Source organism: Myodes glareolus, chromosome 9 (genome assembly GCF_982192425.1).
Source record: "Myodes glareolus chromosome 9, mMyoGla1.1, whole genome shotgun sequence".
Classification (NCBI taxonomy): Eukaryota; Metazoa; Chordata; class Mammalia; order Rodentia; family Cricetidae; genus Myodes; species Myodes glareolus.
In genome coordinates, this window is record NC_142034.1 from 38,624,677 (window position 1) to 38,643,549 (window position 18,873).

The following is an 18,873-nucleotide window of genomic DNA, read 5'->3' on the forward strand; positions in this document are numbered from 1 at the left end:
CACCACGAGGTCGTGGCTTACCGGGAAAGATTCAGCATGTCTGACCTGGCAGCTTCATGGCGGCTCTCTCTCCTCCCTTCTTCCCAGCATTCAGTTCTCTCTACTCCACCTACCTAAGTGTTGCCCTATCAAAAGGCCAAGGCGGTTTCTTTATTCAACCAATGAAAGCAACACATGGACAGAAGAACCTCCTACACCAGCTCATATGAACTCACAGAGAATGAGGCAGCAAGCACAGGGCCTGCACGAGTCTGCATCAGGGCCTCTGCATACGTATTATGGTTTCCAGTTTAGTGTTTTCTATGGATTCCTGAGTGTGCAGATGAGTGGGTTCTGATTCTTGTCCTTCTCTCGGGCTCTTTTCCTTCTGTTTGTCTTGTTCTACTCTGATGTGTTAGTTTTTGCTTTATCTTTTTATATTTTATTATTTCCCTTTAGGAGCCTGTTTGTTTACTAATGAGAGGTAGAAAGGGAGTGGATCCGGATTGGGGGCAGGAGAGATTGGGGAGGAACTGGGAGGAGTAGAGGAAGGGGAAACCAGAATCAGGCTATATTATGTGAGAAAAAAATCTAATATCAATAAAAGGGGAAAGAACAAAGAAGAAATGCCAGGTGTGGTGGCATACTCTTGTAATCTCAGTCCTGGGGAGATGGACACAGCAGGATCTCTGGGGCCTTTCAGTCAGCCATCCAGGTCTACTCAATAAGCTCCAGGCCATCTCTCCCTTCCCACCTGCTACCCCTTTCCTGAGGTCTCTCTCTTCTCCTCCCTGCTCTGCTCCTGGCTCCCTCCCCACCAAGGCTGTTCTTTGACAGGAACATACAGACATAGAAACACACCCCCTTCCCACCCACTCAAAAGGCATCTAGGTAAACATTAGCACTGGGAAGTAACTAAGGTGTCCTGAGCACCTGGGAGTCTAGCACCTTCCTAAGGTGCTCTGCTCTGTGTTCATTCTAGTGACCTCGTCTATGGACTCCTAACCCAGCAAAGAAAAGGGCCATAGTCCAGGGTGTTTCTTGTTAGAGAGGTGGTGGCTTAGAACAAGCCTGAGAAGACGAAATGCCCGGTTCTACAGCACATAAATATAGCAATCAGAGTAGTTGTTTATGAAAATGTAGACAAAGGGAAAGGCTGCACCATCCTTTACCATACGGGACCACATTCTACATCACACACAGTTTCATGGCTTGTGACATTCATCAGATGAACTCAGCCACAGCTATGACATGAGAGGTGAGTGCTCTTTAAGTCACCTGCACTAGATTCAACACAGAAAGAATGAAACTAAGTAAAATTTTTATTATAATGAAAAGTATTTATAAAGTTACTTTTAAAAAACAAACAGTGAACTGTTTCACTAAGCCCTACTTCCTTGGCTAGACTTAGGAAGGAGGGGGCTTTGCAATATTATTTGGTGAACCCTTTTCCAAAGAAATGGTACCCAACCTAGACATAAAGCCAGGCTACACACATCTTGACCTGCATTGTGACGTCAGCTGGGATGTCTACAGCAGGCTTCAACGGCCTCTTCTTTGTGACAAATGACTGAAAACGTCACAGTTCATCGGTTAACAAAAGGCATCTGACCTCGAAGGTACTTAGGAGAATTCTCAGAGCAGCCCCTGGTACAAAGCAAGCATTTCCACTTTCTGTTTTTAAGAAATCTTTTAGATGATACATAAATAGAAAAACAGGAAATAAGACCAAAATAAAAACAAAAACCCAAACACCCAAAATATGTATAGCAACGCAAAACATGAATTTAGCAATGCGTTTCCCAGATGAAATGCTGACTAGCAGACACAGCGAAGGAAAACAGAGGTAATATCTGAGCACGCCTTGAGCCCCTGCTGTCTCGAACATGTCCAGACACAGGTCACACGCCAACCCCAGGAACAGAAAGGCAAGGCACGGCTCCCAAACAGAGCAGTGCTTATTAATCGCCATTCAAGCGGCGGGTGAAGCTGCCTGACACAATGCACAGCGAGGAGATAAGTAACCTTGGTTACTGTTTCCAAGGACACTGGGCTCGTGGCTAACAAGAGAGCTGAGGTGAAATTGAATGCAACGTGAGTCATGTTAATCCATGCACACAAAGAAAATCAGTCGACTAATGTTCTACACGCCCCCAAGTCCCGGTGTAAGGATCCAGCTGAACATCTGAAGCACTACACAGACAATACTTTTGTCTATGTTTACTGCATTTTCCTCTGCACCTCTTAAGAAGTGACTAACCCTATGGTAAGGAGTTTTAACTGAGGCATTCTGGAATAAATCTACAAGTGGAGACAACCTAGCTATGAGGTGCTTAAGATGCCATGCATACAGGCTACTATGCAGACAATACTTCACTGGGAACATTCTTAGGCTAAGGTCAGTCCTATTACTGGTTTTTATGAGGGGGTAATCTAGAACACAGACTGGAGGGTATGACTGCTACCCTGGGCTATGGCGGGACAGTAGTAGGGCTGTCTGAGAGCCGCTGAAAACCAGCCCACCTGCGTGTGCAATCTTCGCACTCCACCAGCCCCAGGGACGGAAAGGTCTTGTGGTCACAATGCAGACAGCTGTCTGAATGTTAGTAGCTCGAATGACGTCATCTGGAACAGATGAGTAAATGGCTTGGATTCATTTGCTCTTCTCCCTGCACCCTGATCTACAGCATGGCCAAGGAGAAGCTGAGCCAACGGTTGGAAATGACCCGCATCTTTGAGAAAAGACACAAAGTACAAGATGGAACACCACAGAATCTCCTCAAGTTTTGTCCTGGAAGGGGAAATGGTGAATTATGTAGAAGTAGCAGAGAGATAGACTAATGTCAGCGTTTTAGATTTCTAAATAAAGACTAAATCAAGTTAGTAAAGCATGTACGTCCCGAAGTCTTTCCCAATGCATAAAACCCACAGGTGGAGAGACAAAGAGACGCTGACCCAGACTGTTCAGCTTCTCCTGGGAGTTACACACCTTTTAACCACTGAAGCTTCAGGTCTCTTAGATTTATGCATTGTGTTTACATGACAAATTCCTATACCAGCGCGAGCCGTTTCATTTGAAAATTCAGTGCTGTTGCTAACTGCTTTTCTCTGCTACATGTATGCGTTTCTCTAACACATGTACGCACATGCACACACATACACACACCTTACTGCTCCTTTCACTAGGCCAGTGGTTCCCAACTTGTGGGTCATGATGGGGGCATTCACAGGGTCACATATCAGGTAACCTGTACTCAGATATTTACAATATGATTCAGAACAACAAAATTACACTTATGAAATGGCAATGAAAATAATTTTGATTGGAGGTCACCACAACATGAGGAACTGTATTAAAGGTCACAGCAGTAGGAAGGTTGAGAACCATGCACTAGGCCCAGAATTCCACTCACACTGGGTTCATTCTCGGCTCTCTCCTGAAATAGTACAAAGTCCAGCATTGCTGGTCCCTATGCAGTCATCTTTGGGAATGTGGAAAGAGGTCAATATGAAGAGATTTCATTTCATGGCTCTTATAGATTTTGTCTGGAGGAAAAATACCATGCTTTGTGTCAGTCCTGATGCTGAGGTAAAACAGCAGGATCTCAATAAAGGCTCCAAGGAGAGGGGTGTGCAGTCAGACACAGGCCCTGGGCTCTGTCAAAGCGGGAGAGTCTCCTTGAGAGTTGCCTTTCAGAGAAGGAGAAGAGGGTGAGGGCTGACAGGAGGGGGGAGCTGTGCCCTCCTTGCCTGCCACTGTCCAGTGGAGACGCTCTGTACCTGTCTGTTTAATCGCAATCCCCCTTTATTCATTTCAACATTTACAAGCTAAATGCAGAAAAATGTGTCCTGCTTCATGGGACCTGGAGACAAACTTGTGGATTCCAGTCCTAGGATAATTTATTTTTTCTTTTGTTAAGTTTTCACATTTTAAACACTTCAGCAGCAGATTACTCCTTACAGAAACTGTGGTCCACATTGTAAAATATCTTACGGGAATAAGAGAAACAGAGTATGGGGGCACACATCTATGACTCAGCACTTGGGAGGCAGAGACAGGATTTCTACAAATTCAAAGTCAGCCAGGGGCATGCTTCCAAAACCCTATCCTAAAAAAATCAAACCAATATTAACATCAACAAGAATCAGAAAATCAGAGGAGAAAGTAAACAAGTGTCCGGTGCCACATGTGGTTTAGGTCTAGCACTTCACCTCGAGTCTCAAAGGGGGCAGGGGGACATGCTGGTCAAAGGCTGTCTGGGGGAAGCTCCGCCCCACCTCTTGGGGAATGCTTCAAAGAGATGATGGGAAGGAACTGTGCAGCACTTGCATTCTGTTTATTGATCCCTGTCACTCCCAGTCATGTGACAGAAACAACCAAAAGTCAGCTGGAGCTTCACTGAGCAGCTTTTCAGAGCAGATCTGGCAGGAGGAGGCCGGGAGGCTTGGGTTCAACACAGTTGATCCAGAAGTTGGCACAGCTGGCGTGGTACTGGTGTCCTCCATAGGCCAGCTTGAAACTGTCTGTTTCCGAGTTGAATGCCTGCCAGAAATAGACATGGGTCAAGTCAGGTTCTCCTTACATCTAAGAGCTTGTTAGCAGCCACCGCGGGCTGTCCCAGGCTCACAGAGGCTGAGGCCCGGATGGCACACAGACAAAAGCTGAGCAGGTGGCTATAGGATTCAAGTAGGAAAGTCTTATTTGTTTATTTTTACTGCTAATTAAAGGTATAAAAGTAGTACCATTCAACCTAGTTTCAGCAAAGGGCCCAGTCTTCACAGAAAAGGTGGGTGATGGTTACAGGGGAGAGGGATGAGCAAGACACAGAACTAAAATAGCCAGGGCTGTGGGTAATTGATTCCCTCACTTTAAAGGCCACCCTCCCTGGAGGCTGCCATTACTGTAACATGTGGCCCCTTAGAGTTCCATGACTGATCACAGTCCTATCAGGACATTTGGGCCACGACCCACTCTGGGGTCGCATATCAAATATTTACATTATGGTTCATGACATTAGCAAAATTACAGTTACAAAGTAGACAGGAAATGATTGTATGGTTGGGGGTCACCACAGCATGAGGAAATTGCATTAGGTAGGTTGAGAACCAATGGTCCGACGCTGCTGGGTGCTGACAACCGAGTGAGCGACAGCCGTCCCTCTCAGCCGTAGCTCCGGTTAAACATTCTGCAGTTTGTTTTCTTAAACACCACAGAGAAAATCTTAAAACCAGAATGCTTTGTTTCTATCTGTCAGCCTCTAAATCCTGAAGCTTTCCGATCGCATTCTGGATGTCACTACAACTTCTAGTCTTCCAGAAGGTGCTAGTTCGTGGCAGAGAAAGATAATGACAACACCAGAAGCTGATTAGCAGCTACAAGCATGCAAGCGAGACAGCAGTGGCTCCACACAGACACGTTAGTTGATTTGATCAAACATTATGGGGACAAAAATGAGTCAGTAGAGGATTCACGATCGGCACAGCCCAGGACGACAACAGAATCGTCTGTTGACCTCTTAACACACAAGACTGAGATGGAGACACTAAGGTAACCTGTAACTGGCTCATACTTTTTTAGGCTGTTCTTCTGCAGGCTTCTCTTCTTTCTGAAATGTTGAAACCATAAGGTCAAAAAAAAAAAAAAGAAAGAAAGAAAGAAAAAAGGAAAAAAGGAAAAGGCCCTAACACAGGCCTGTTGCCTCCAGGTAAATCTACAGCTTGGCATTTTCTCCCCACCCAGTCCATGGTGTGTTGTAGAGACCCTGGGAACTGCAGGCTCAACAGGGAGGGAAGAACTCCGTCCACTCCCTCAGCAGCTTCTCCACTGCCCTGTAGAAAAGACCAGATCTGCTTCTACAGAACTTTCTAGACTTGGAAATCCCCAGCTCTGGTCACAGAGCTTGTTGTAAAGTGGGCTCCATGTGGCTGTCCCTCAGATCACGTTAGGGATGAACCTTGTCACTTGACAGGGGGAAGGCGAGAACTTACCCGGCTCCTGGAGTCCACATTTAAGAGACACACCCCACAGGCCAGCTCCTGAGCATTTTTAATCCCAGGCCGTAACATACAGGAGGAAAAATCCAGCGAATTTTCATCTGGCTGAGGATGACAGGAAAGACTGGGTAAGGACATAGCAATTCAAATGCCGTGTAGGTCAACTATAAAACAAAGTCATCTAGTAACACAACTGCTCAGTTTTCCAGATCTGCCAAGCAGCTGCTATGTCCTGGCTGCTAGCAATGCCAGTGGGAAGAAAACTACTCCCTAGTCTTGGGGACCTCACTGTCTGCAATGGAGCTGGGGGGGGTGTCAAGTCATGCAAGGCTTTCAGTGCTACAGTACTTACTTTGGGGTAAGGACTGAGTATCTAGGCACTCGACAGGGCACTAAGAGGACGATCCTGGAACTCATAATCATTCTGCCTGAGTATTGATGAGACTATTGAAGGTGGTGGGTCAATGGGGTGATGGGGTGGACGCAGTGGAGAGGGGAAGGATGTCTCACACACAAGCAGCACAAAGCAGACATCTAAGCAAAGTCCAGCTATGAGGAGAAATCGAGGGTGGGAGCCAAGCCAAGGTGGGGATGAGGCTAGAATACCAAGAACCAGAAAGGAATGGAAGGAGGTGGGACAGCATCACAGGCACAGCCCTGTCTTCTGCGGCATGTCAGCAAGAGTCTGGGGTGGCGGTCCTCAAGGCATGGCTTCAGTAGAATGACTGCTAAGACAGCAAAAGGAGAGGGCAGGAGGGCTCACGTAAGGGCTGAGAAGGGGTGGACTCTACAGGCTGTGGGCATGTGCAGGACAGAAAGGACGAGGCTTGGGTAGCTGAGAAGATCCACTTTAGACGCAAGGACAGAAGAGAGCATAGTTTGGTTCAGGCTGAGTTGCAGCTGCCCAGGTCGGAAGTGCAGGTGATGGCCATACAGCCCTGCTAAGGCTAAGAGAGACAGCAGATGGAGTAACCGCCCGCAGGCTTGTGCTAAGTAATATGCTCAGCTCTTCACAGGCATTATCCAGTTATTCTTCCCCAATCTATGAAATACGGGAAACGTGGTGAAGTGATTAAAGGGGCAGGTCTCAATTTTGAAGAAAGCTGTCAATTTCTTAAAGAGTAAATGCGCATTTGCTATATGTGCCTGCAACTTTATTCTTGGATATTTATCTAAGAAAAGGGAAAATATTTCAACAAATCATGTTCCAAAAAAAAGCATTCATAGCAACTGTATCCATATTAGCCAAATCTGGCACTAACATGTGTCTAGTAATAAGAAGATGGAAAAACAAGTTGTGGGGCATTAATGGACTACTACTCAGCCAGGGAGCAAAGTGACATCTGATCAACATGATTGCATTTCAAAATTACGCTCCTAAGCTCTGGGAAGCAGGTCCGTGGCGGCGCTGGGAATCAGAACAGGGATTGACTATGAAAGCGCTACAGTGAATTTTAGGCAAGGACGGAAATATTCAGAATATTTTCCAGGCCTTCAGGTCCTTGTGGCCCAGGACTTTAATTACAGCACTCAGGAGGCAGAGGCAGGCAGGTCTCGTTGACTTGGAAGCCAGTCTGGTATATACAGCAAGTTCCAGGCAAGCCAGCACTGCATGGTGAGACCCAGTCTTAAAAAACCAAAACCAAACCAAACAAACAAAACCCCTTGAAAACCAAAACAGCAGGAGAGAATGATGAATATCTGTTCACCTCATTGCAAATTCCATACTGCCAAAGGATTTTCAAAGAACATATAATTTTTTTCATTTTTGCCCATCCTTTGGATTCATAGTCAACTTTTGTTTTCATAAATAACACTTGCATGAATGTTGGTGATTTAGATTTTTAATAATTTTTATGTGCATGGGTGTTTTGTTTGCCTGTATTTCTGTGTACCACATGCAGGCAATGCCTGTGGACAGCTGAAGAGGATGTCAGATCGCCAGGAACTGGAGTCAGAGATGGTTGTGAGCTGCCATGTGGGTGCTAGGAACTGAACCTGGATCCTCTGCAAGAGCAGCCAATGCCCTTAACCAATAAGCCATTCCCCCAGGTCCTGATTAGACCAGACTAAACTGAAACAACAAAAACATTCTGAAAACTTCATTGGTCAAAGACTTGAGGGACTGCTGAATGCAGGCTTGTTTCCTCAGCTTCCAGACTGTTCACAGGCGATGGGTTTTAAACACTTTTAAGATCTGCATCATCACAGATTCAATACAATGCCCATCAAAATTCCAGCAAAATTCTTCAAAGATCTCGAAAGAATGATACTCAACTTCATACGGAAAAGCAAAAAACCCAGGATAGCCAAAATAATTCTGTACAATAAAAGAACTTCTGGAGGCATCACAATCCTTGACTTCAAACTCTACTACAGAGCTACAGTACTGAAAACAGCCTGGTATTGGCATAAGAACAGACAAGAGGACCAATGGAACTGAATAGAAGACCCAGATATCAATCCACACATCTTTGAACACCTGATTTTTGACAGGGAAGCAAAAAATATCAAATGGAAAAAAGAAAGCATCTTTAACAAGTGGTGCTGGCATAATTGGATATCAACAAGTAGAAGAATGAAAATAGACCCATATCTATCACCATGCACAAAACTCAAGTCCAAATGGATCAAAGACCTCAACATAAAGCCAGCCACACTGAACCTCATAAAAGAGAAAGTGGGAAGTACACTTGAATGCATTGGCACAGGAAACCACTTCCTAAATATAACCCCAGCAGCACAGACACTGAGAGAAACAATTAATAAAGGGAACCTCCTGAAACGGAAACGCTTCTGTAAAGCAAAGGACATGGTCAACGAGACAAAACGACAGCCTACAGAATGGAAAAAGATCTTCACTAACCCCACATCAGACAGAGATCTGATCTCCAAAATATACAAAGAACTCAAAAAATTGGACACCAAAAGATCACATAATCCAATAAAAAATGGAATAAAGACCTAAACAGAGAACTCTCAACGGAGGAATCTAAAATCGCTGAAAGACACTTAAGGAAATGTTCAACATCTTTAGTCATCAGAGAAATGCAAATCAAAATAACTCTGAGATTCCATCTTACACCTGTAAGAATGGCCAAGATCAAAAACACTGATGACAAATTATGCTGGAGAGGTTGTGGGGAAAAGGGAACACTTCTGCATTGCTGGTGGGAGTGCAAGCTGGTACAACCTCTTTGGATATCAGTGTGGCGATTCCTCAGAAAATTAGGAAACAACCTTCCTCAAGACCCAGCAATACCACTTTTGGGTATATACCCATAGGATGCTCAATCATACCACAAAGACATGTACTCAGCTATGTTCATAGCAGCATTATTTGTCATAGCCAGAACCTGGAAACAACCTAAATGTCCCTCGATCAAAGAATGGATAAGGAAAATGTGGTACATTCACACAGTGGAGTACTACACAGCAGAAAAAAATAATGACAGCTTGAATTTTGCAGGAAAATGGATGGAGCTAGGAAACATTATTTTGAATGAGGTAACCCAGACCCAGAAAGACAATTATCACATGTACTCACTCATAGGTGGTTTTTAAACATAAAGCAAAGAAAGCCAGCCTACAAACCACAATCCCAGAGAACTTAGACAACAATGAGGACACTAAGAGAGACTTACATAGATCTAATGTACATGGGAAGTAGAAAAAAACAAGATATCCTGAGAAAATAGGGAGCATGGAGGCCTTGGAGGAGGATTGAAGGGGAGAGGGGAGAGGCAGGGAGGGGAGCAGAGAAAAATGCAGAGCTCAATAAATATCAATAAAAAAAAGAAACTAAAAAGAAAAAAAATCTGTATCATCAGCACTTTTCTCACTCAGCCCCTTCTTAAACGTAAACAGCCAGCAAACAATAAATCAAGTCCCAGTGAAACATTTGTTGAATTCCAGACGATAAGTCCTCCATCATGGCTGGCTCTCAAGCTTGCTATGTGACATCACTGAATATGGAGCTGGGAAGAGCTGCTGAGCAGCAGAACTCTCTGGTGATTACACCATCCAGAACTGCTACTTTAGACTGACCAAGACTAGGATGACCAGCCACACTCTCAGCTGCACTTATCCAAGACCGTTCTGGCTTTAGCACCAAATAACTCTTGAGCATCAAGGACAGTTTGACATCATGTTACCACATCAGGGACTATTAGAGAAATGACTAGAAAATGAGAAAACTATGCGGTTTGAAATCAGTCAAATTAATAAAAGTTCTTTAATATCTGTTTATGGGACACACAGGAAAGCAAATGAAAAGAACACACTGGAAACTGCTAGAACCGTAGGCTTTGTATAAGCCACCCCGTGATTAAACTAATCTTCCAAATGATAAAATTAGCTCTCCTAGGCAATGGTGGCGTGATGTAGGATTCCCCTCTGTATACTGTGAATATGTTTCATTGCCATTGGTTAATAAAGAAGCTATTTTGGGCCTATGGCAGGGCAGAATAAAGCCAGGCAGGAAATCTGAACAGACATACAGAGAGAAAGTAAGTGGAGTCAGAGAGAGGCCATGTAGCTGCCAAAGGAGACAGACATGGGAACTTTACCCAGTAAGCTATAGCCTTGTGGTGATACACAGAATAATAGAAATGGGTTAGTTTAAGATGTAAGAGTTAGCTAGAAATACGCGTAAGCTATTAGCCAAACAGTATTGTAATTAATATAGTTTCTGTGTGATTATTTCGGGTCTGGGCAGCTGGGAAATGAATGAGCTGTCTCTGCCTATAATAGTGTACACCTTTAATTCCAGTATTCAGGAGGTAGAGGCAGGTGGATCTCTGAGTTTGAGGCTAACCTAGTCTACGGATCAAGTTCCAGGGCAGCCAGGGTTTCACAGAGAAACCTGTCTTAAGAAACAAAACAACAACAACAAATTAAACACATATCTCTTAAACACATATCTATAAGCTGGGGATTATATTGTAATGTATAGTAGTAACATGACACCAATCAATGGCCATAATTATAAGTCATGCCTGCTACAGGCTGCTGTAAACTGGCCATCAACTTTGATTGGCAAGTATTTCACATATTTAGTAAAGATTAAAACGTATCAGCTTCTTTTTTTAAAATGTATTTTATGTGTATGCCCACATGTTTGTTTTGTCCACACATCTCTTCATGTCACATGTCCAGTGCCATCGGATGCTGGAAGAGGGCATCAGATCTTCTGGAACGGAAGTTAAGGATGGTTGTTAACCACCATGTGGGTGCTGGGTACTAAACCCAGGTCCTCTGTGGGAGCAGTAAGATGACCTGAATAAAAACGCCCCATACGCTCAAACACTTGAATGTTTGGTCATCAGAGAGTAGCATTACTTGAGAAGGATTAGGAGGAGGTGTGGCCTTGCTGCAGAAAGTGTGTCACTGCGAGTGGGCTTTGAGGTTTCAAAAGTTCATGCCAGGTCCCATGCTTCCCTCTTTCTGCTGTCTGTGTATCCAGATGTAGAACTTTCAGCTCTTCCAGCACCGTGTCTGCCTGTAGGCTGCCATGGTCCCCACCATGATGATAATGGACTAAATATCTGAAACTGTAAGTGAGCCCCAATTAAATGCTTTCTTTCATGAGTTGCCATGGTCATGGCCTCTTCACAGCAATAGAACACTGACTAAAACAAAGAGCAAGCACTCCTAACCACTGGGCCCATCCCTCTGGCCCTGTAACCCAGCTTCTTAAACTGTGAGTTGTGATTACCAAGATGGATCACATAGTCAGATGGGGGAGTTTCAGAACATTTCAGCAGTAGAGGGTTTCTGAATATGCAACCAAACACTGATTCACAACCAGATGCTAATGAACCTGATGTGTTCCTGGCAGCATTCCTCCATGTTGCTGCATGTGACATCACTGCAGCCCTCATGCTAGATATCTAACATATAACTTGGACTGCACATGCTACACAAATGCCAGTGAATGTTGCCTCAAACACCTTGCTCAGATCCCAGACCCTGCTTTACATTGTAGAGTTCTTACTGCACAGACAAAATTTTCTGTTTTTATAGAAACAAAAAAAGTTTTAACCACAGAAAACATATACTTTTAGCAATTTTCTGCCAGCATTCTTTAGCATCCAAGTATCAAATCAGCGTATCTTCCTTTGGTTATATTGTCACAGTGTTTGACTTAAAACTGCAGTTGAATTGGCGTTTCATTAAAAAAAACCAAACCAGTAAATTTTGGCTTGGGATTAGTATAACATTTCTTTTTCGTTGTTTCTTTTTGGTTTTGGTTTTTGAGAAAGGGTCTCTCTATGTAGCCCTGGCTGTTCTAGAACTCACCAGGACTCTATGTGAGAACTATGTAGATCAGGCTAGCCTTGAGCTCATAGAGAACTGTCAGCCTTTGCTTGTGCTGGGATTAAAGGCATTCACCACCACACCCTACCTAGTACAGAATTTCTAACAATTTGTAAAATAGCCTTAAACATATTTTAGCCATTTCGTGCTTCATATATATGTGAAGTGTTCTCAGCACTGACAATTACAAAATCAAATATCAATCAACTCTGGAAAATGAAGATGATCTTTATCCTATAGAATCAGATATTAAGCCAACACTGATTTTTTTTTGTTTGTTTTTGTTCTTGTTTTTTGAGACAGAGTTTCTCTGTGTAACATCTCAGGATGTCCTAGAACTCACTCAGTAGTCCAGGCTAGCCTCAAACTCAGAGATCCAACTGCTTCTCTCCCGCCAAATGTTGAGATTAAAGTTGTGAACCACCACTGCTTGGCTAAGACTGAATTCTTTATGAAACACAAACAAGCACATTCATCTCATCAATATGCAAATTTGCTTTAATCTATAATAAATAGCATATTATATGTATACCAAAAGACAACTTTTTTGTTTGTCTCTCTGTGTAGCTCTGGCTGTCCTGGAACTTGCTCTGTAGACCAGGCTGGCCTTGAACTTATGGAGATCCGCCTACCTCTGCCTCCCAAATGCTAGGATTAAAGGTGTGTGCCACCACTGCTTCATGATTTATGAGCTGTAAACATTTGAGTTTATACCTGTCTTATATATTTTTATACATAAACATTCCCTTAGTGTAAAAAGGAGTTGTGGGATAATTTAAGGAGCTATGTATCATATATGACCTGCTTATGCAGACAAGTCCAGAGCCAGCTATAGTATATAAGCCTGAATCCTTAGCCAGTAACAAACATCAAATGTGGTGTGGGAGAAAAGCAGCAGTAAGGAAGAAGAGTTTGGTGGCATTCAATGTACTTCCCAACATTCACACTCTCCCTTTCTGGAGAAGTGTTATGAACAGCTTCCTAGCCTCCTTCAAGTTAGGCATGGCTATGTCACCTGCCATGCCAGTGAGTCACGTGTTACAAGGCTAGAAGGAAGCCTTTATAGCTAATGTGCTATAAAGTGCTATATACAATGTTCTAAGGTTCAGAGCACTGGCTGTTCTTCTGGAGGACCTGGGTTTGATTCCCAGCATGCACAGGGCAGCTCACAGCCATCTGCAACTCTAGTTCCAGGAGATTTGACTCCCTCTTCTGGCCTCCCTGGGCACCAGGAATATGGTGTACAGAAATTCAGGCAAAACACTCACACACAAAATCACAATGAAAAATAAAATGTGCTATTTTTTATGTTCCCTTGATCCTTGTGCAGTGTAGGGAGTGAACCTGGGTCCTAAGTGAGGATGGAAAGCTTCTCTGACTGGAGATGGACACACAGCTTGAACAATAAAGAAGGCCAGTTTGTGTGGTTACAGTGCTGTGTATACTACTGACCTCGCTGCCGAAACAAATTAGCCAAAACTTAAAGTCTGAAAAGAACATGACTATCCCCTCACAGCCCAGAAGTCTGAGGGAAGAGTCTGGGGAGACTGACGGTGCTTCACGTCTTCTAAGGCTCCAGAGGAGAACCTCTTTTGGCCTTTCTAGTTTTTTAGAGATACCTCTAGAAATGTCTAGAACTGTGCATGCTTTGCTCCAGATTCCATCTTCAAAGCAGCAGGGCACCTGCCAATCTCTCTTTCCTCCTGTCATATCACCCTTTCTCACCCTTACCCGCTACCTCCTTTCCGAAGGACACCGCGATGACATTGGACCCACGCCGCTGACCCAGGTCATTTCCTCAGCCACACAGTGCTAACTCAGTAACCCCGCTTCTGAAGTTCTTACTGTCCTGAGATAACACAGGAGACAGAGCAGGCTCTGGGGTCATGTGCAGGGGTGAGAGTTTCATCTGAGGACAGGGTAACTGTCTTTAAAGATGAGCAGGGGTGGGGAGATGCTATCATCAGAACCACGTTCCCTTGCTATTCCACAGCATCAAGGAAGAAAACACTGAAATTCACCGTTTCTTTACAGTGGGAGAAATCACCCGGGGGCAAAGGAATCAAAAGACCAATTTCCAGTTGGCCACCAATCTGGAGAAAAAAATCTTTAGGTTTTAAATGCCAAAATCTTGTTTCCCAGGGTTGATTTGTTTCTTTGATCCAACAGATGTGCAAGATAAAAGCTTAGCTGACCTTCAGTTGGGGCCTGACCATCAAAGCATCCATACGTCACTAAAGTAGACGGCTTTTCCTGCTAAAGAAACTTCTGCTTCTACCACAAGAGGGCGTTCAGCCCCAGTCACCCAGAGCTTTAAAGGGATTTTGCTAAGTAACATTCAGTGTTTTTTTTTTAAATTATTTACTTATTTAGTTTATGTGTACTGGTGTTTTGCCTCCATGTATGCCTGTGTGAGGGTGTTGAGTATCTAGGACTGGAGTTACAGACACTTGTGAGCTGCCATGTGGGTGGTGCTGAGATCTGAACCTGGGTCCTCTGGAAGAGCAGCCAGAGCTTTTAAATGCTGGGCCGTCCCTCCAGCCCCGTAACATTCAGCTGAATAAAATATTAAGTTACATTTTGGAGTTGACACTGTGTACTTTGCTTTACTTAGCTCAGGCCTCCCCCGGAGATACACACTACATATGGGGCACTTTGGGGTGGAAAATACAGCTGGTGTTTTATTGTTTGTTTTGAGGGAGCTGGGTAATATATCTAATGAAGATTGTAAGCATACTAAGCAAGCACCCTCTCAAAAACATCATAAAACAAGACAAAACAGTAAACACGCTGTCTACCACTGAGCTCCAGCGCTGTTGGATCTTTCAAAAGCTAGAAATTACATAGTAGGAAAAACAAATTTTAAATGATGACATAGATTCAAAATCCAGAGTTTTATAGTTTTAATTAAGTTTTGATGTTTCTGCCCTGATTGATTCCTACTACAGAAACGAACATTTCTGTAGGTCAGTGAGAGGGCGCAGCAGGTGAAGTACTCGTTCTGTGTAAGGACTGTGATTATAATTCTGTGTAAGGACTGTGATAATTCTGTTGTCTTCCTGTCACCTGGGTCCCTGCCCTCTAAGAGACAAAGCTCCAACCACTTCAATCTCCCTCCCCCTTCCCACTGAGGCAAGCTGAGGTCCTGACTCCTCTCCTCTTTTCTCCTCCCTTCCCCCCATCCCTCTCATTCCTTCGATAATCCCCTTACCTTTATACCCTCCCCAATATCCACTAAACAAACTTATACCCAAGCTCTGTGCAGGCATATCTGTCTCCCACCCGCCTCAATGTCCCACCTGCCAAGGTCTCGCTTCAGCAGACAACAGCAAGAAAGAGACACAGCCTGGCTTGAGCATTTAAAACCTCAAAATTCACCCTCCCCAGCGACACATTTCCTCCAACAAGGTCACACCTATTCCAAGGCCATTCATCCTAATAGTTCCACTCCCTATGAACGTTGGGGGCCATTTTCATTCAAACCACCACAGTGTCCTAGTTGCAAACGTGACCTGGTACCCGGCAGTATGGCAGTGTGGTCCCTTAAGGAGCTCATTTATTCCAAATCAAACAAAGGTGCTTTTAAGAGTATAAACCTTTGGACCACCTAAGCCTGCCTCTCTCTAGTAATGACCTTTTATCTCTGAGCATCTCATCCAGGGTTGCTGGGTTTTCAGAGCTGTGGTACAGCTGACTGACGTATTCAGATGTTGTGTTTTATGCTATTTTATGGCTTTTTTTGGTCAGTTCTGTTACAGTTAAGGCTCATTAAAGACAGTTCACACCTTAACATTTCTGTGAGATACATGCTATTCCTCATGCAATGGGGAATTCAAGTTAGCTTTACAGACTGAGAACCCATCTCCCCACTCTCAAGAGGAAATGGCATGGTGTAACCTAGAAAAGAATGTGGACAGAGAACCATCATTGCTCTGTCACAGAACAAAAACAAAACAAAACAAAACCCCAAACAATTATAACAGAAGGACACGGCTAATCAGGAGGTGAAGACAAGTGTTCATGTCCACTCTGCACGCACTCTAGCACCGCGGAGGGGAGACCATGAACCTCTGTGCCCTCGTGAGTCTAGATCTGGGTACTGGGAGTGGAGGCTTGCAGACAGCATCTGAGGAGAAGGCATGACTGTGAACTCTTCTCCCTTTCCCTAATATATTGGCCCTGCTAAGTATGTTAGAGACACCAGATATGAATGGAACAGAACACTCTAATTAAACGGTGACACACTTCCCACTTCCCTCAAAGTCACAAAATTGAATCCCATGGCTTCTTTGAAAAGGTCTGGACAAAAGTGATGCTGGGTGTAAATCTTGCAGATGGACAGAGACTGGGAAGTGTAAGGAGGCTGTCTGGGAGGGTGAAACAGGCCACAGCTTGACAGGGCACAGGTGACACAGACGGGAAAGTCACAGAACTCAGGGTGCGATGTTACTAAGAGTTTGCCATTTTGCTGTGTGTGAACTCAAAAGTGGCCTGGAGTGACAAGGCGAGCCTACAGCAAGTCCTTTCATGAACAGTGGCAGAACGCAGGTGCCTGGGAGTTGGGGAAGATGCAGCCCAAGGAAAATGACTTCTACTGCCCCTAGTGACAGCAGCCACTTTACATAGTGAACACAGGCCAGCAACCAGGGCGGTCACTTCCCGGTTATTCTTCACCCTAACGGGAAGGACAAATGCACACCAAGCTTGGCTGATGTCCTTGGGCTTGGGGCTATTTTCTAAGAGCTGGGGGGGTGGGGGGGAAGGCGTGTCAGCTTTCTCCAGCAGCACCAGAAGAGGAGGGCTGCCGGATGACTGCAGGAAGAAGTGAGAACTGACTGCCACCAAAACAAGGAACCTTCACACTCAAGTGCAAAGTGGGAGGCCTGTAACACTCTACCATCCTGGGATATAAATGGAGGGGGTGAGATACAGAAAGTGACTTGATTTACAGTGTGCCAGGACAAGCTCCTGGCTTTTTGTTTGTTTGTTTTAAATTTTTCTCACTAACCTTATGCTCTGCCAATCTACTCCCCAGCAAAAGCCTTTGTACATCTTCGATTTTGCCTGCCTAACTCACCTTTACAAGATAGGATGAAGCAGAGAGCAGACCAGATGCCTCTGGTCCTTCCGCTTCAGGACAAGATGGTGGCAGAGTGAAGATGTCAAGCTGCTGTGTAGAGTTAATGCAGCTAAAGACCCTGCCACAGAGTTCAGGGGACTGGACAACCATCAGAACGACTGAAGGAGAACACCACAGCACCAAAAGGGTTTCGAGTGTGTGAAGGCAGAGGGAAATTTCTCTACCAGAGGGGAAATTTATTTTCCATTAGAAATGCAATAAATATTCATTAAAGAAAGTTGAAAAAGCAGAGAACACTTCTAAACACGGGATTTTATCACTAAGCACAACCTAATCACCATGGTGACAGCCCTCCTCCCGGCCATGTGGCTACAGTTCTGTTATGTGGAGGAAGCCCTGACAAAATGCCCACAACACCTCGTATGAAGAGCCACCACGGGTTACTTCACTAATTCTCCAGATTCCAGGGCTTTCAGGCAGTTTCCAAATTTTCTTTTACAAGGAACAATGCTCTGCACACTTTGCTGGCTTCCTTTGCTGGCTGTACATTTAGGACAACTGGAAAAGCGTGCTCTGAAGTGGCATCAGCAAAACAGTGATTCTGGATATGTGAGCCCTCAGATGCACTTGGCTCTTACAGGGCTCTCTGTCTTGGGTGTCGGGCTCACATGGAGCCTGGAAGGTGAACACAAGAAATCCTTTCTGGTACTCTTGCCAGCAAACCCCTTCTGACTATCAAGTTTATTTTTATGCTCTGAACACAGTGAACCATGGAACTCAGTTGGAACACAAGAGAGAGAAAGGGGGAGGGCCAGTACCCACAGATCACCATTTCATTTCCTGTCTACCCACACAATGGGATCAGTGGTTGGGAGCTCATAACACCGCATCTTCTCTGCCAGGATGGCCGGCACCACAAGTTGGGAGCCAAACAACCCCTTCTTCAAGTTGCTTTAGTGAGGTATTTTGTTATAATAAGATAAGTAATGAATGAGGTAAGCATTATGGGATGTGAAAGAGAAATGGTCTAAAGATACTCACACAGGAAGGGCCTCTGATTCAGACTAAAGGGTACTGGGAATGCCCTCTGGGGAAAACTATGCTGAACTCAGAGAGAAAGCAGTCTAGTTCAGTAACAGGAAACACCACACTAAGTTTGGTTAAGGTCCTGAAGACCACGGAGGCCCACTGCAGGAACACACACACACACACACACACACACACACACACACACACACATTTATTTGTTTGCTTGGTTTGGGTTTTGTTTTCCAAGATAGAGTTTCTCTGTGTAACAGCCCTGGCTGTCCTGGACCTAGCTCCGTAGACCAGGCTGGCCTCAAACTCACAGAGATCTGCCTGCCTCTGCTTCTTGAGTGCCGGATTAAAGGCGTGTGCCACAATGCCCAGCCCACTGAAGGATTTTAAGTGGGATTTAAATGACACAATCAGCTATGCAGTTTATAAAGAACAACTTGGTACTGGCACAAAGAATAGACTGA

The 18,873-nt window shown here is 44.5% G+C and overlaps 1 protein-coding gene across 21 annotated transcripts in view; it reads right to left on the reverse strand.

Annotated features, from left to right (window-relative positions):
• Positions 1 to 3,854: 3,854 nt before the first annotated feature.
• Synrg (synergin gamma) overlaps positions 3,855 to 18,873 on the reverse strand; it is a 79,247-nt gene continuing 64,228 nt past the window's right edge. For 14 of the 21 annotated variants that reach the window (XM_085695567.2, XM_085695583.2, XM_085695578.2 and 11 more), the window contains 3 exons: positions 5,968 to 6,078; positions 5,550 to 5,585; positions 3,855 to 4,522 (listed from right to left, as the gene is read on the reverse strand). In XM_085695567.2, coding sequence (XP_085551693.2) covers positions 4,391 to 4,522; positions 5,550 to 5,585; positions 5,968 to 6,078 — 279 coding nt within the window. In that variant the 3' untranslated portion in view covers positions 3,855 to 4,390. The remainder of the gene's footprint in view (positions 4,523 to 5,549; positions 5,586 to 5,967; positions 6,079 to 18,873) is intronic. The other 7 variants (XM_085695584.2, XM_085695580.2, XM_085695582.2 and 4 more) reach the window with 1 other exon arrangement.